This window comes from Cervus elaphus, chromosome 14 (genome assembly GCF_910594005.1).
Source record: "Cervus elaphus chromosome 14, mCerEla1.1, whole genome shotgun sequence".
NCBI lineage: Eukaryota > Metazoa > Chordata > Mammalia > Artiodactyla > Cervidae > Cervus > Cervus elaphus.
In genome coordinates this window covers 46,481,476-46,498,473 of record NC_057828.1, presented here as the reverse complement: position 1 = coordinate 46,498,473, position 16,998 = coordinate 46,481,476, and the positions used below count along the sequence as shown (strand labels likewise).

Here is a 16,998-nt window from a genome sequence, read left to right as displayed (position 1 = left end):
CATGCAGCAACTTCCCACCAGTTATCTGTTTTACACATGGTAGTGTCTATAACTCAATGCTGCTCTCTCAATTTGCCCCACCCTTTCTCCCCCCATGGTACATTTATACAATGCAATATTACTCAGTCGTAAAAGGAATGAATTTGAGTCAGGTTGAACTGAGGTGAGTGAAACCAGAACCTGTTATACAGAGAAAAATAAGTCAGAAAGAGAAATATATATATATATATATATATATATATATTGTATATTAACACATATATGTGGAATCTAGGAGAAATCTCAACCATTCTTGGAGGCTCAGCTTAAGGCAGGAGATAGATGGGTTGCAGATTAAGCATTTACAACTGGCCTCCTGTTGCATTTCATGGTGCAGGAAGAAGTGGGCTTCAGGGTGGATACTTAACAATTAGCCTCCTGTTTGCATTTCCTGAGACAGGAGATAGGTGGGCTCCAGGTAAAGCGTTTACAATCAGCCTCCTGTTTGCCATCTGAAATAGAAGTAACAAGATAAACAGGGTAAGCAGCCAGGTTTTATCTCTTGTAAACACCTTAAGATAACAGCCATGGCAGGAACAAAGAGGGGAAAAATCCTGTTTGGGTAAAGGATTAAGTGATCTCCTCTCTCTCTCCCACTCCCCCACCCCCTACCCCTACTTTCTGGGGACACTACGCATGTGCAGAAAGGCTCCTTAGGGGTCAAAAAGTCAGCTGATAATGCCAGGACATGATGAGTCTTGCTCCTCCCGGAAGCCATCACTTCAAGGTATATCTTGGCTGAGGAGAGCCTGTACACCTCACATCTTGGGTGGGGATGTGTGTGCACATCCGGAGAGGTAGAAGGCCTCCTTGAGTGATGGAGGTGGCCAGCCACGAGAGAACCTGCACAAGCACCAGCGTGATGCAAACATCCTAAAGTGAGAGAGGGCCGACGGTGGTTTGGGGAGTGCCGAGAGGTCAGTGGAGCTGGAGCAGAAAGGGAGAGGAAGGAGGTAGCAGGCACATAGATACTGAGCAGGCTGAGAGGACTGGGGATTTTATTCTGAACATAATGGGAAGTCATTGGCTGACTTGAGTCAGACTGTCCTGGACTAATTTGCGATTTAAAGAGTCATTACATTAGAAAATGTCAGGAGAAGGGAGGTCTTCCTTCTAGGCATCTTTCATGTGAGATGAGCTCCCCATCTCAACAGGTCCACGAATGTTAACTGTCTTCCCCCCAAAGCTGCCACTCAGTCCCCAAGCCACTCCCTGTTGGCCCCAGTTAGAAACCTGGCAGGGACACCAGACCTGTGGTGGCCGAAGAGCTCCTAAATCCCACCAAGTCTCGCTGAATTCTTACTCGCATCTGCCCCACCCCCCAGCACTGCTGGCTTTGCAGCGCCCTCATCACTTTTCACCAGTAGGCCTCCCTCCCCCAGTCCCACCCAGTCTCGTTGCTGCCGCGGACCTCTGTGAAACTCAACGGTCATCTAAAGCCAGATTTATCTTGAGGACAAGGTTCAGGCTCAGTTTGGCTCACAGGGACCCAGAGAACCCTGTTCAGGCTTTCCGCCCTCACTTTCACACCAAGCGATCCGGCCTTCCCCTCAACCCCTCCGCATCTCTCTGTGCCCTTCCTCACCTGGAACAACCATCCTTCTCTCTCCTATTGCATCTTCTCCACCTGGAGAAATCCTTTTTGTCTTTCCTAAATCCACATCTTCCTTCTGTGCAGACATAGCATCAGGCCCATACTTTTATTCTGTTGTATTTTACTAACCCGTAGAAACCCACGGATCTGTAAATATTCTTATGTGTAGCCATCTGTGTCTATATTCAGCTAAACCACATCTCCAACTCTAGTCTATTACCATGTGGATCATCCTAAACCCTCTCTCTTGGCTTATCTGTAATTTCCCACTGCAACAACGAGATAGTTCCCAGCACCTGCCATCCACTTACTTGTTAAATCCATTTACGTGTATAGTGATCTCATTGTATTTTATCTGTGGGTTTATTTGTCTTCCAGATCAATGCTTATTCCCAAGCACTGAAAAATAACTAAATGCTTAACACAAGTCAGGCACTGGCTTCCCTAGTGGCTCAGCAGTAAAGAATATGTCTGCAAGGTAGAAGACATGTATTCAGTCCCTGGGTTGGGAAGATCACCTGGAAAAGGAAAGGGCAACCCACTCCAGTATTCTTGCCTGGAAAATCCCATGGAAGAGGAACCTGGTGAGCTATGATCTATGGGGTTGCAAAAGAGTTGGACATGATTTAGTGACTAAACTACAACTGATTTAAATACTACAAGCATATTATTTACTTCTCACAGCCAACCATGTGAGACATTTATGATTAGTTCAACAGAAGAAAGTGTTAGTTGCTCAGTCGTCTCACACTCTTTGAGACCCCATGGACTGTAGCTCGCCAGGCTCCTCTGTCCAGGGATTCTTCAGAAAGAATACTGGAATATTGGAAAAATGGAATAATACTGGAATAATGGAATAGGTAGCCATTTCCTTCTCCAGGGGATCTTCCAGACCCAGGGATCAAACCCAGGTCTCCTGCATTAGACAGATTCCTTACTGTCTGAGCCACCAGGATTTCCCAGGTGGCACTATTGGTTAACGAACCCACCTGCCAATGCAGGAGACACAAGAAACTCTGGTTCAATCCCTGGGTTGGGAAGCTCCCTGGGGAAGGAAATGGCAATCCACTCCAGTGTTCTTGCCTAGAGCATCCCATGGACAGAGGAGACTGGTGGGCTATAGTACATAGGGTCACAAGGTGTTGGACATGACTGAAGTGACTTAGCATGCAACAGAAGAGAAAGTCGAGGTACAGAAAAACCAAGGTGGTTGCCCAAGGTGCACGATTACTAAATGGCAGAACCAAGGTTGACTCCAAAGAATAGATACACAGAATCATGAACTCCAGAGCCTCTCTTGGGTTAGGGGTCCTCCAGGTAGCATGAGCTGGATTAATAACATCATAGTTCCTTAGCATCTGACATTCCAGCCTTACTGCTCCTCAGTGTTGAGAGCTGCTATCTACAGTTGTTTTCTGTGACCCTCGCTGTAGGTCCCTGCAGCAGAAGGTAAGGATGGTTCAATCATAGCATTGTGCTTTTTAATTCATTTGGGCCCTTACTACTTTTGTAAGTCAGGGAACGCACCACCTGGGGAATCCCCATTTCACCCCCAAGAAAGTTGCTGCCAACTCCACTTCTGTCCCACCCTGCCCCTGGTCTCTACCTCCCAACTCCTGGAAGAATTCACATCCTGCCAGAGGCCTTTCAGTAGGTGGTCCCTCCGCTTTCCTTTCCCATGCCTTGGTTTTATCCACCTTTTGTATACACCCTCTTCACACACGCACACCTTTAAGAAAAGCCTCCAGCTCTGCCGTGTGTTTGGGGCACTCCCTCCTTCTCCCTACACTCTTCTCATCTCATCTTCAGGACCCCTCAGTGCTCGCTATGCACCTGAAGACATGCAGAAGTTTCCCCAATCTTAAATTTTAAAAATCACAACTTTGTAACCACCTCATCTCTCACTTCTCCCCTTCTTTAGCAAGTACTGTTCGAGGGCCTCTTCCATGCCAGGCTCTTCAAGGCAGAGGGGATTCCAGGATAAGCAAAACTGGTCAAACCCCTGCCCTCAAGGGGCTGACACTCCAGTGCAACCAAGCTACTTGGAGGAACAGGGAATGCCCCCACCTTCTACCTGCTCACAGAAACACAGCACATCTTGGTGAAAAGTGATCATATTTGTTTTATTGAGTATACAGAGGCAATGCCATGGTCCTGTCATAATATAATTTGGGATCAGTAATCTCTGACTTGGTTAAAGTCTCCATGGGGACCTGCTTCCCAGATTCCTAGACATTATTTGTGACATCACGCTTTCTAAGACTAGTGTTTCTGGAGATGGATCTGATGAGAGGAGGGATTCCACTCTGAATACATGCCTGTGGCTCCCGGAAGACAATGGGATTGGAGGAGAGATAGCTTCTTTGGCCACATTTGATCCCTCTGTCTTGACATCATGGTAACGATTTTTGTGATAGGAGCTGGTGTTACCAGGAGCCACATAATGGCTGAACCAGCACGGTTGAGGGACAGCTGTCCACCATGCCTCAGGGTTGGTGGTGGGTCAATCTGGAAAGAGACAGCTTGGCTTTAAGAACTGCACAGAAGCCCTTTGGACAGTCCCAGCAGTGCCTGCATTCCACACCGGACTTGTCCTTATTCTGGATTCATAGCCCAGGAGAGAAGTTTTACATAGATCCTACTGATGGGCTCCTCCTCTCAAGTTACTGCCTTGTAGTCGAGGGTGGAAACTCCTTTAGCTCCTCCTTTTCTGGGTGCACCCCTGGCACTTTGTTCATCTTGAGGAAGATCTGATTGATTTCCATGAAGGTCTTGGACTTGGTTTCAGGGATGATCAGGAAGATGTAGATGGTGGTCAAAAGACATATCAGAGCGAAAATGACGAAGCTGTAAGCTCCGAGGCCCACCTGTGGGAGGGGAGAGGGCCCACATTTTTGAAAAGGTTCTCAATTAACTGCTTGAGTATCTTGTGCCTCTGGGGCCCTGGGTCATACTTACTTGGATGAATGGGAAGACCAAGCCCACAGTGAAGTTGGAGAGCCAGTGAACAGTACCCGCCACCATGTAGGCAGCTGGCCGGGAGGACTGCAGGAAGATCTCGGTGACGAGCAGTGCGGGGATGGGACCTGGGGAGGAACAGGAATAGCTGACTTCTCTGTTGGCCAAGCAAGCCCACTACGGGTCCTGGAGCCCTGCCCATGTAAGGTTCCAGAGGCATCCTGCTCAAGGCAGAGCACGTGTGTCTCCAGGACTCCTGATCTTGTGGAGAAGCAGTGTGAGAAGGCATCTACCAAGAGTTGGGCACAACAGGGGACATCCTGTGATGTCCCTAAAAGGGGTCCATGACCATCTGTAAAGATTTCTGCCCACCACATGGGCATTGTGTTCCAGCCCACACAGGCTGCTTTACTATCCTCCCTCTTGTCATGCTCTGTCCAAACCCCTCAGCTGCAAGAACGTAGCACAGAAGCCATTCAGGGCCGAATCTAGCCCCGCCTGGAGCCTCTCTAAGGAGCTCAGACCAGAAGTTTCTAGGCTGGTGGTATAGAAGAGGGACAGTGAAACCATTGAATCAGCTCTGGGGTACATACTGGGCCCAAGGGCATGCCCTATGACGTAGGAGATGACACAGGCGATGCTGACGTAGGGCATCCAGGATATCTTGTCCTGTGGAGAGGAAACAGAGTTGAATTACACCCAAAGCAGAGACAACCTGGGATGGGACCATCAGGACTCTTGTCTCCCAGAGGGCCAGTCGCTCTGCCTGAGTTGGGAAGGAGGGCCCCTGGCACCTTCTTCAACAGGCAGCGCCACCTGCATGCCCCTGGAATATCCACTGTAAATGAACAGTGGGTTGCTGGGGCAGGTGGAGCACTGACCCCAAGCAGCTGACTCATTGTGATGATAAGCATGCACAGGAGGGCCCAGATAGAGGGCTGCACCCCAGGCCCCGCCTTCCTCACCTGCAGAACCAAGGCACCCGTCAGCACACTGCAGGCGGTGAAACAGACAGAGAAGCCCAGGAGGAGCAGGAATCTCCTCCCCATCAGTTCCACTATGAAAATCTGGAGGGAAAGGGCGAGGAAAAGTGGGAGGCTCAGCAGGCCGTGCCCTCCCCTCCCACTCCCGCCCTGCCATATCCCTGCCCAGACCCTCCTTCCTGGGCACCCCCACTTTCATGTTCCACACAACACCTTTCTACAGGGGCAGCTACACTCCAGTATTCTTGCCTGGAGAATCCCATGGACAGAGGAGCCTGGTGGGCTACAGTCCATGGGGTCGCAGAGTCAGACACGACTGAGTGAGTGAGACACAACGAGAGCTGGGTGGGCTGTGCACCCACCTTCTCGTGTGTGTGTGTGTGTGTGTGTGTGTCCCTGAATGGCCAGTCCAGGGGCCCTGATTATCACATGCTGGCCCTGGCACAGGTAGTGACCCCCAGTGTATGAGACTGGAGAAGAGCCACCTCTCACGGTGGTAGCTTCCAGAGTAGAGGGTGGGGTCTCCATCTTTGGGAGTCATAGGCTGCCCATCAGGAGAGACAGGCTCTCATCTGAGGATAGCCCAGAAGTTAGAGATGAAGGGACCAAGGGGCACATTGCCACCTAGATCTCGGCTCCTTTCTGGGCTGAGACCACCCGCCCACCCCCCAAGGTGCCCTCTATCCCTGGTGGCAGATGGGGACTTGGCTCCTGGGATACTCACGGCACAGACAGTTATCAGCACGTTGACAGCACCTGTGCCCGCCGTCACATACTGGACATCGTCCTCATTCACCCCGGCGCTCAGGTAAATCTGGTCTGCGTAGTAGTAGATCTAGAAGGAAACCGAGGTGAAGCCTGCCAGGCCACTACCTGGGTGCCTCGGGGTGTCCCCTGCACCTGCCGTTGTCCAGGCCGAGCTCCACCCCCCACCCCCAACACCTGCTCCCTACCGCGTTCACTCCGGAGAGCTGCTGGCCAGCCATGAGAACAATGATGGAGATGACCTGCCACCGCAGGGACCTCATCTTGAATAGCTTCAGCACAGAGATGAAGCCTGCAGCCTTCTCAGCCTTGTCCTCCTCCAGGATCTCCTCTATCTCTGCGTCCACGTCGTGCCAGCCACGCAGCCTCCTCAGAGCTGGGGGGAGGGAGCAGAGGGTGAGTTGCAGGCTGGACCATGGTGCCCCACCCCCTTCCTGAAAAGATGCTGGAACTTCAGTCCCTTTTCCTCGTCTCAAGGGAAAGACTCACCGCTTTTGGCACCTGCTTCATCTTTCTTCTGAATCAGCAGGTACCTGGGGCTCTCGGGGAAGAAGGGCAGGAAGAGGAGCTGCAGCACAGCGGGGATCCCGGTCAATCCGAGGAGGATGGGCCAGCCTGCAAGGAAACCAGTGTGACCTGAGAGCTGGTTCCAGCGCCCCAGACCCCGCCTTGGCTCCAGTTTGCCTCTGCCTCCAGCCAGATGGAGCCCTATTGGCCGCTCTGGCCTTTTATCCTGATTGGTTACCTTTGGGTCTGGAACACAGGGGGCAGTGAGGGTGGGGATGGGGACAAGATCTTTGTCTTTCTCATCCCTGTGTCTGCCAACCCCTAGGATGGTACCTAAGGAAGAGTGGCCACTCTAAACACTTAGAGAATGGATAATGACGAATAACTACTGCCCACCTACCCTGGGGGTGGCAAAGAGTCAGAAACGACCTGAGCAAGTGAGCACAGAGCACACCCACCAGCTGAACAAAGTGAAAAATGCAGATGATGTCAAGTGCTGGTGAGAACGTGGGCAGATGGGAAGTCTCCACATGCCGTGTGGACACGTGGCGTCTTTAGAAGACGGTCTAGAAGACGGTCTAGCAGGAGCTAGTGATGCCGGACACCACACAGGCTCTAACCCAGCAGTCGTGCTCAGGAGTGTGCCTGGGCCACCAGGATACTGGAAGGAGAATGGGCCAAGCAGCACTGAAGGGAGACCCAGAAACGAGGCAAACCATCATCCATAAACGATGGTTCACTCATCAGGTGGAATTTTATACTGTGATGAAAATGAAGCAGGTCAGGATGGGAGCCTGTCACACCAATGCGGTGTTTGATGCGGCGTGGTTCTACACCATGTGGTTCCACTGTATTAAATCCAGCAACAGGGATTAGCTCTATCTTCTAGAAAAGTGGTGACACTGCAGGGAAGAACAGGGACACAATGATAAGGGTTGGCGCAACGACTCCCTTTGGGGGTGAGGAGGCCATGATTGAGGGGTGCACAGGAGGCCAGCCCAGTTCTAGTTCTGGATCCACATATATGTTATATCTCACAATAAAAATGGTTAAATAGGGCCTCCCTGGTGGCTGAGTGGTGGAGAGTCTGCCTGCCAATGCAGGAGACACGGGTTCCCTCCCTGGATGGGAGGACTCCACATGCTATGCAGCAACTAAGCCCGTGGGTCACAACTGCTGAGCCTGTGCTCTAGAGCCCGGGAGCTACAATTCCTGAAGCTCACGCACCCCATAGCCCTTGCTCCGCAACAAGAGAAACCACCGCAATGAGAAGCCAGTACATCGCAACAAGAGAGGAATCTCTGCTCACTGCAACTAGAGAAAAGCCCGAGCTGCAATGAAGACCCAGCACAGCCAAAAATAAATATATAAATAAAACTATTTAAAATAAGTGAACGAGTGGTTCAGGCTCCCTGTAGGAGCTGTGAATGCCCGACTCACTCTCTCTTCTCCTAGGATTTGCAGAAGGTGACAACCTTGGACATCTGTGTGCCAGGCACTAGTCTGATGACTTTTCACCTGTAGCCCACTCCCTGTCACAGCAATGTCAGGAGGCAGGCACCAGAGTCAACCCCGTTTTACACCTGCAAACACAGAGGCACGGAAGGTGCAGCTCCCTCGCCCCGAGATCAGTTATTTGGAAGAAAAGCTGAGATGGGAACTCAGGCACATTGAAACCTGAATCACCATCCTCCCAAGCTCCTCCCACCTCTTGGCTCCGAATCTAGGGCCTAGCTGATCTGAGTTCCACTTCCATCACCCTTGCATAGATTACAGCAAGTGGGGAAGTGCCTGCCATTCGGGCTGCTGCTGTCTGCCCTCTGACCCCGCTCCCACCCACTACGTGAAATTCTTCTCCCAAGGTCTCAGTGTCCCTAACTGCCACATCCAGACACCTGGTTCTGATCTTAATCTACCCTGGACTTCTTTGCAGCCTTTGTGCTATGGCTGCTCACCTCCTATGCCCCTCGCTTCCATAAACTCTGACAGTCTTCTCTTCTGGCCTTCCTTCCTTCCTTCTTCACTGAGCACCTATTATGTGCCATGAATTGTGCTGGAGATTCTAAGATGAGTCAGGCCAAGCCCTGCCCTCCACGCTCTGCCTAGAGGAAGGTGCCAATGGCTAAACAGTCACAGTGAAGGATGGAGCGACAAAGTGAGAGGTCACCAGGATATCTGCAGCTCCCTGGTCACACAAAGAACTTCACCTCCTGGCCCCTCTGCTCACAACTGGAGTGCTGGTCCTACTTCTCCCAGCCCAGGCCCTCTCTGAGCCCCTCTCCCTGGGTGGACCTATGGCTCTTTCCCCACATACCACAGAGTACTTGAAAGATACCAGGGGTTTTCTGGGTCCTGCTGGCTGGTTATGTGCCATCACTGGAAGACAGGAACCCAGCTGCTTCACTTCTGGTCCCAGATCCTTACAAGGGTGACCGTAAGGTGGGAGAGAGGATAGTTAAAACTCCAGCCCAGGCCTGCACTGTCTGCATTTGTGTCCTAATGACACCTTGGACATGTGATACAACCTCTCCCGGCCTCAGGGTCTACAGCTGTAAAATGGGTACAGTAACAGTACATGCTCATAAGTTGTTTGGAAGATTAAATGAATTAATATAAAAGGCATTGTGTCTGGCCCATGATGAGTACTTTATATGTTTTGACTGGTGCTTTATTAGTGGTGATTTCCCTTCAGAGTTTTGAGACCTAAGACAAAGAAAGAGGAAGTCATGCAAAAACAGTGACAATTATGAGTTACTGTGCACCTACTATGTGCCAGGCCCCAGGCTCGTGGGGCAGGGGGTGTGGCTCTGGAGTCTAGGCCTGGGGTGGATGCTGGCCCTGAGACTCACCACTGCCTCCACAGGGGCTGGGTCTTGTGACCCTCTTTCGTGGTCTGCAAGGGGATGACCACAAATCCCTGGGCAGCTGAGTTGCTGCGAGGCACCAGTGCAAGGGTGCTGGAAGTCTTTATTGAGTTTGGCACCCTGGCTGCCTTCATTACCGAGCCCCGGGACTAGCAGCCACTCAGACAGCAACTCATCCTGCCTCCCTCGAAGCCCCCTCCTACGTGTTCCAAGAGGGACTAGAGAACGTCCGTCTATGTGTCCCCACCAACTTGCTCAGGCCTGCTTGGCACAACCACCACCTCCGCCCCGTGGGGCCAGGGCTCTGCAGTTCTGAGCCCTACAGAGCTCCCCTCTCCACTGCAGGGGCCTCATGGTTTACAGAAAAGACCAGCTCATAGGAGCGGGCTAGTGGTCTGAAGGCGTCCCGAACTCACCTTCTTCGTTTGCCAGGAGACTCCGAAGACCAAAGATCTGGGCCACAAGGATTCCGATGGTGATGAAAAGCTGGGGCACCACCCCCAGGGCCCCCCTCCAGTTCTTAGGGGCCAGCTCTCCTAAGTACATGGGGACGACATTGGAAGACAGACCTGGGAGAGGGGGTGGAAGTAAAGGCAAAATCTGGAAACAGTAGTCTGGTTTGGACAAGCTGTGTCTTCAAATACATTTATTTTCCTTAGCAATCACATCGTTATTGTGCTCAGTCGCTAAGTCATGTCTGACTCTTTGCAACCCCATGGACTGTAGCCGGCCAGGCATCTCTGTCCATGGGATTTTCAAGAATGCTGGAGTGGGTTGCCATTTTCTCCTCCAGGGGAACTTCCCCACCCAGGGATCAAACCCACGTCTCCTACATTGCAGGTGGATTCTTTACCACTGTGCCATGTGGGAAGCCCTTAGCAATCATATTAGTTGGGCTGAAACTTTCTCAAAACTACAAGAGTAAGCAAACATCACCTTTTGCAATTCTTAGTCCTTTAGACATTAAGAGAAAATAGCCTGATAGAAGAAGTTCAGTGTCCTTGCTTCCAGACTGGTGTTACCTGGGGACACAGGCCAGCTGGACCACAGGAATTCCCTCCCGACCAGTGTGGTTTCAGAGAGGAAAAGCCCAGGTGTGTTCTGGACACTCTCTCCTCTCTTGCTCCTTGTGGGGGAAAACCTGTTAATAAAAGGCCTGCCCGCCAGCTTTACTTTCTTATTTATACAATAAGCTGATGCATAGACACTGAAGCACAAGCTTTATTTTTCAATAAGGAGTGACAGCGGTAAAGAATCTTCCTGTCAATGCAGGAGACCTAGGTTTGATCCCTGGGTTGGGAAGATCCCCTGGAGAAGGAAATAGCAAACCATTCCATGGGGTCACAAAGAGTCAGACACGACTAAACATAATACTCCATTAAGCATTAAAAAAAAAACTTAAATATTTATTGTGGGCCAATATTTATTATGGCTTTCTTGGTGGCTCAATGTAAAGAATCTGCCTGCAATGCAGGAGATCCGAGTTTGATCCCTGGTGGGGAAGATCCCCTGGAGAAGGAAATGACAACTCACTCCAGTATTCTTGCCTGGAAAAATCCCATGGACAGAGGAGCCTGGTGGGCTACAGTCCATGAGGTTGCAAAGAGTCGGACCCGAGAGCAACTAATACCCAATACCAACTGTATTCTGGGATTTGTGTAAGGTCTGAACTGTTTCTGAATCCTCAGTATTTGAACTTGTTGGTTTTCCTATCTTACTACAGTCTGATCCCCTTATGAATAGGTGGAATTTAAATTTTATAGACTCCAAAATATTTTCACATGTATTATCTCATTTAATTCTCAGAGAAGCCCAGTGAGAGGCTGAGGATCTGGGAAGATCAGATGGGTTGTTGTTGTTCAGTCACTAAGTCATGTCTGACTCCTGCAGCACTCCAGGCTTCCTTGTCCTTCACTATCTCCCAGAGTCTACTCAAGCTCATGTCCATTGAGTTGGTGATGCCATCCAACCATCTCATCCTCTGTTGGCCCCTTCTCCTCCTACCCTCAATCTTTCCCAGCACCTGCGTCTTTTCCAAAGAGTCAGCTCTTCACATCAGGTGGCCAAAGTATTGGAGCTTCAGCTTGAGCATCAGTCCTTCCAATGCATATTAAAGGTTGATTTCCTTTAGGATTGACTGGTTTGATCTCCTTGATGGGTTGGTTGTCACTGTTCCAAGTACTGCACACAGAGCCAGAGGCAAGCAGATGCTCAGCAAGATGTGGGGTCTGAGAGGGAGGCTCTGACCACAGGGAGACCAAGGGAAGCAGTGTGGGGTGAGGGGAGGCTAGAGCTGCTGGTGACAGGAGGGTGTTTGATAGCCCTGAGACAGAACACTGATGGCTAAGTTTTCAAGCACTGCATTCTGCCCAAGGACATCTCTGCTTAGTATTTTTAAAAGGACATCATCTTTCATTAATTAATACCAATTCTTTCTGATTTTCAGAGCAAAGAGGGACAGTCTTTAGAGCAGCTCTTAGATGTCTTGCAGGTGGGTGGGGAGGGACTCTGCAGGCCCAGTGCCCAAAGGGCTGTGGAGGAAGTGAGGCCCTGCAGGTGCCCAGTCATCATTCAGGCCCTAGTGACTGCGTCTCAAGGCCAAGTGCTTCTGAATTTAATTAAGAACAACACTGGAGAGACAAAACACTGGAGGCTGTGAAGAGATCGGGTTCCCCGAATGCTGATAGAGAACAGTCTCATTTTGTCTTAAAAATGACTCCACGGGGGAACCTTGGCCCGCCTGTTCTGACAACAGTCAGAGAAATGACTTTTAAAGTTTAAATTCCATTAGTGAAAGTCTGCAGTGTTTTTACCAAAGACCTTGACTAATAGCAAACCAGCTAACTGAGCATCTGGGGGTCTGAGCTGCACTCACCCTGTACCCCTTGGTCAGAGTGGCCACTTATTTTTAGGGGTGTCTAAGTACCACAGAACTTGATGACACCCTTTCTGGACTTTTCAGGAAAAACATGAAGAAATGGCAAATGGATTAGGCTTCCGCTAGAGTTCTCCAAGTATGACCTAAGGACCCAGGGGGTTCCTGACACCTGGGGTTCTGTGAGATCAAAACTATCTTCAGAACCATCCTAAGATATTGTTTGTCCTTTTCATTCTCCTTGTCTGATGAGTTTTTCAGCAATCACACACCCACTGACATCATACCAAGAGAACACAGATATAGGTTTGAGAGACTGGCTGTCTTCTATTTAGCCAGACATTTAAGAGATTTGCAAAAATGTAAAACAATACCACTAAATTTTTTTGGTCTTAGAAAATAGAATTATTTTCATAAAGACATGTAATGGGCTTATTATTGCTATTAAAATGAATTAATTTAAATTCCTAGTTGCAATTTCTAATGTGGTAAATATTGATCAAAATAACACATGTGAGCAAAAACTCCTTAGAACTCTCAATAATTTTATGAGTGTAGAGAGATGCTGAGGCCAAAAAGTTTCACAACTGCCAACTTGAAGTCATACTCATTTAAAAGCAAAGGTTGGTTGGGAATTCCCTGGTGGTCCAGTGGCTAGGACTCTGGGCTTTCACCACCAAGGGCCAGGGTTCAATCACTGGTTTGGGAAACTAGATCTCATATGTCATGCAGTGGCAGCCCGCCCCCCTCTCCACCGCCAAAAGCAAAGTTTGGAATATCAAACTGTGATTTGTAGAGCCTAATTTTTTTATTTTTTGGAATCAACTCTGAATTGTTGGCTGTCAATAGTAACGTAACAGCACCTACCCACTGCCAACGACTTCTAGGAATCGTCTGTGTTTCATAAAGCTGAGCCTGGCTGCAGGAAAAACCCACAGGAGCGGGGCTGGGTGCCTTGTGGCTCCTGCCCAGATGGCAGATAAATGTCCAGGCACTCTCAGGCACAGCCAGAATGAGGGCAGTTTGCCAGGGGACCCATTATCCCCTCTTTGAAGTGACTTCTTCTCTTTTTGGGAAACTTGTTTTCCTCTTTATTGCCCCAGGTCTGCAATCCCTTGCCATTTCCTTCAATACTAGGCTCCTACTCATCTCCTCTATTGTCAGTAAACTCCAGGGAAGGGGTTTGCTAATGTCGGGGCAATTTATCCCTTCATCCCAATCCCCGTGTTTGGAAGGAGAATGAGTCACTTGATGATGCCAGAACCTGGGGTCGGGGGGAGAGGGCAGCGAGTGAGTGCCCAGAGTGCAGCATTTCCAGGGGTGTCCACTTGTTGAGAGTCCTTTGGACAGCAAGGAGATCAGAAAAGGAAATCAACCTTGAATATTCATTGGAAGGACTGAAACTGAAGCTCCAATACTTTGGCCACCTGATGTGTAGAGCCAACTCATTGGAAAAGCTGGGAAAGCTTGAGGGCAGGAGAAGGTGGGGGATACAGGATGAGATGATTGGATGGTATCACTGACTCAACAGACATGAGTTTGAGCAAGCTCCCGGAGTTGGTGATGGACAGGGAAGCCTGGAGTGCTGCAGTTCGTGGGGTCGCAAAGAGTTGCACATGACTTAGTGACTGAACGACCACCACCCTTGGGTCCCCGCCCTGCAACGCATGGCTCTGAGAGCGGGCACCTCTCTCTCTTTGACGGCCCTGGCCCTTCTGCCTGCAGAAGATGCCAAGGTGAAGGGAGTCCATGGCACGGCCAAAACCATGTGTCTTCAGTCTGAGGCATCATGGATGAGGGACTTCCCTATAACCAGGGAAGCCTGGCCTGGGCAGAATGACTTTGAAGCACTTACAGTCATCAACTCTCTTCTGATAGAGGGATTCTATATTAGATTGTTTCTCAAGTTTTTTGACCACAACCCATAGTGCACAATATAGAAATACATGTTACGTACAGCTTGGTTCTCACATATGTATACAGAATTGAAACAAAATTTCAAAAGACAGTCCTTACCTTTACTGCACATAAAACACATCCCCATAACACAGGGGCTTATGTGTCTATCCACAGCAGAGGTGTAAGAATAGCTTAAACCTACATGCTTTGGAGATCCCAGATAGGTTCAGGTCCCAGAGGTCTGTTCTCCCTCCCCTTGACTACCCCAAGTCACAGAATGGTTTACCTGCACATATTCCCACCAAAACCCTGGCCACAATTATCATCTCAAATGACTTGGCGAGCTCACTGAATCCCATTAAGAACGCAGGCACGATGGAGAAGATGTTGTTGAACAGCAAGGTTCCTTTTCTGCAGAGGACAAAATACCAATTAGTTTGGTTTAAGGTTTCGCTCACTCCTTTGACAAGTGTTTGCTGGGCCTCTACTCCATTACAACAGTTGCTGTTGTGTTATATGCTCTGTTGTTGACCTAAGACAGATACAGGTCAAGTGGATGGCCTGATTCTCAGTGGGAGGAAATGTAAATGACTCCCTGGGGGAGGACATCAGTGGGGCACACAGGGAAAGACTTGAATATCACAATACAGTAAAAGGGGAAAGGTGGAAGTACTGACAAATTTCCTCTTCTTGGGCTCTAAAATCACTGCAGATGGTGACTGCAGCCACGAAATCAGAAGACGATTGCTTCTCGGCAGGAAAGCTATGACAAACCTAGACAGTGTGTTGAAAAACAGACGTTACTCTGCCGACAAAGGTCCATATAGCCAAGGCTATGGTCTTCTTAGCAGTCATGCTTGGTTGTGAGAGCTGGACCATAAAGAAGGCAGAACACCAAAGAATTGATGCCTTCAAACTGTGGTGCTGGAGAAGATCCTGAAAGCCCCTTGGACAGCAAGGAGAGCAAACCAGTCAATCTTAAGAGAAATCAACCCCAAATACTCGTTGGAAGGACTGATTCTGAAGCTGAAGGTCCAGTATTTTTGTCATCTGATGCGAATAGCCGACTCATTGGAAAAGTCGCTGATGCTGCTAAAGATTGAGGGCAGAAGGAAAAGAGGGAAACAGAGGATGAGACGGCTGGACAGCATCACTGATGCAATGAACATGAACTTGGGCAAACTCTGGGAGATGGTAAGGGACAGGGAGGCCTGGTGTGCTGCAGTCCATGGGGTCACAAAGAGTCGGACATGACTGGGTGACGAACAATAACAACAAAGGGTTTTGAAACCATAAACTACTGTGCTTTTAGTGTAATCTTGAAATCCAAACTGGATAAGGACCTTAGAGGAAAAGTTTAGGCCAACCTCACTTATCAACACAGATGTGAAAATCCTAAGTGAATTATTAGCTGATTGAATTCAGCAGTACAGATAAGAATCTCTCAGGACTTCCTTGTTGGTGCAATGGATAAAAGCCTGCCTGCCAATGCAGGGGACTTGATCCTTGGTCCAGACACATTCCAATGCTGAGGCGCAATTAAGCCCATGTGCCACAACTACTGAGCCTGCATGCTGCAGCTACCGAAGCCCAAGTGCCTAGAGCCCATGCCCTGCAACAAGAGAAACCACCACAATGAGAAACTCTTGCTCCACAATGAAGAATAGTGCCTGCTCACCGCAACTAGAGAAAGCCTAGGCAAAAACAACAAAGATCCAGTGTGACCAACACTAAATAAATAAAAGGAATATTTTCCCTTGTGGCTCAGCTGGTAAAGAATCTGCCTGCAATGCGGGAAGCCTGGGTTCAATCCCTGGGTTGGGAAGATCCCCCAGAGAAGGGAATGGCTACCCACTCCAGTATTCTGGCCTGGAGAATTCCATGGACTGTACAGAGTTCACTGTAAAGAGTCAGAAATGACAGAGCAACTTTCATTTTTCCTTTTCAAGGTTGAAAACACCATACTAAACATTATACTGGGGAAAATATAAGATTATTAAGTGAAGTAGTAAAAGAAGTCAACAAAATTTGATACCCATTATGATTTTTAAAAACCTTGCATAAAAATAAGAGCTGGGGTTCCCTGGTGGTTCAGATGGTAAAGAATCTGCCTGTAATGCAGGAGACCTGGGTTCGATCCCTGGGGTGGTAAGATCCCCTGGAGAAGGCAATGGCACCCCACTCCAGTATTTTTGTCTGGAGAATTCCATGGGCAGAGGAGCCTGGTGGGCTACAGTCCATGGGGTCTCAAAGAGTTGGACACGACTGAGTGACTAACACTTTCACTTACATAAAAATGAGGGAACTTATGTGCGCTGATAAAGGGTATCCCCTAAAACAGTGAATGAGTGAGTGAAAGTTGCTCTCTCGTGTCCAACTCTTTTCGACCCCATGGACTTTACAGTCCATGGAATCTCCAGGCCAGAATATTGGAGTGGGTAGCCTATCCCTTCTCCAGCAGACCTTCCTGACCTAGGAATCAAACTGGGGTCTCCTGAATTGCAGGCGAATTGT

At 49.3% G+C, this 16,998-nt stretch overlaps 1 protein-coding gene across 2 annotated transcripts in view; it reads right to left on the bottom strand.

Moving 5' to 3' along the window:
* Positions 1–3,735: 3,735 nt before the first annotated feature.
* The window catches only part of LOC122708164 (solute carrier family 2, facilitated glucose transporter member 5), a 44,313-nt gene continuing 31,050 nt past the window's right edge, over positions 3,736–16,998 (bottom strand). For both annotated transcript variants that reach the window (XM_043924328.1, XM_043924329.1), the window contains exons 4-12: positions 14,771–14,895; positions 10,127–10,279; positions 6,829–6,954; positions 6,528–6,715; positions 6,299–6,409; positions 5,557–5,658; positions 5,185–5,260; positions 4,592–4,719; positions 3,736–4,500 (exon numbers count right to left, since the gene is read on the bottom strand). In XM_043924328.1, coding sequence (XP_043780263.1) covers positions 4,297–4,500; positions 4,592–4,719; positions 5,185–5,260; positions 5,557–5,658; positions 6,299–6,409; positions 6,528–6,715; positions 6,829–6,954; positions 10,127–10,279; positions 14,771–14,895 — 1,213 coding nt within the window. In that variant the 3' untranslated portion in view covers positions 3,736–4,296. The remainder of the gene's footprint in view (positions 4,501–4,591; positions 4,720–5,184; positions 5,261–5,556; positions 5,659–6,298; positions 6,410–6,527; positions 6,716–6,828; positions 6,955–10,126; positions 10,280–14,770; positions 14,896–16,998) is intronic.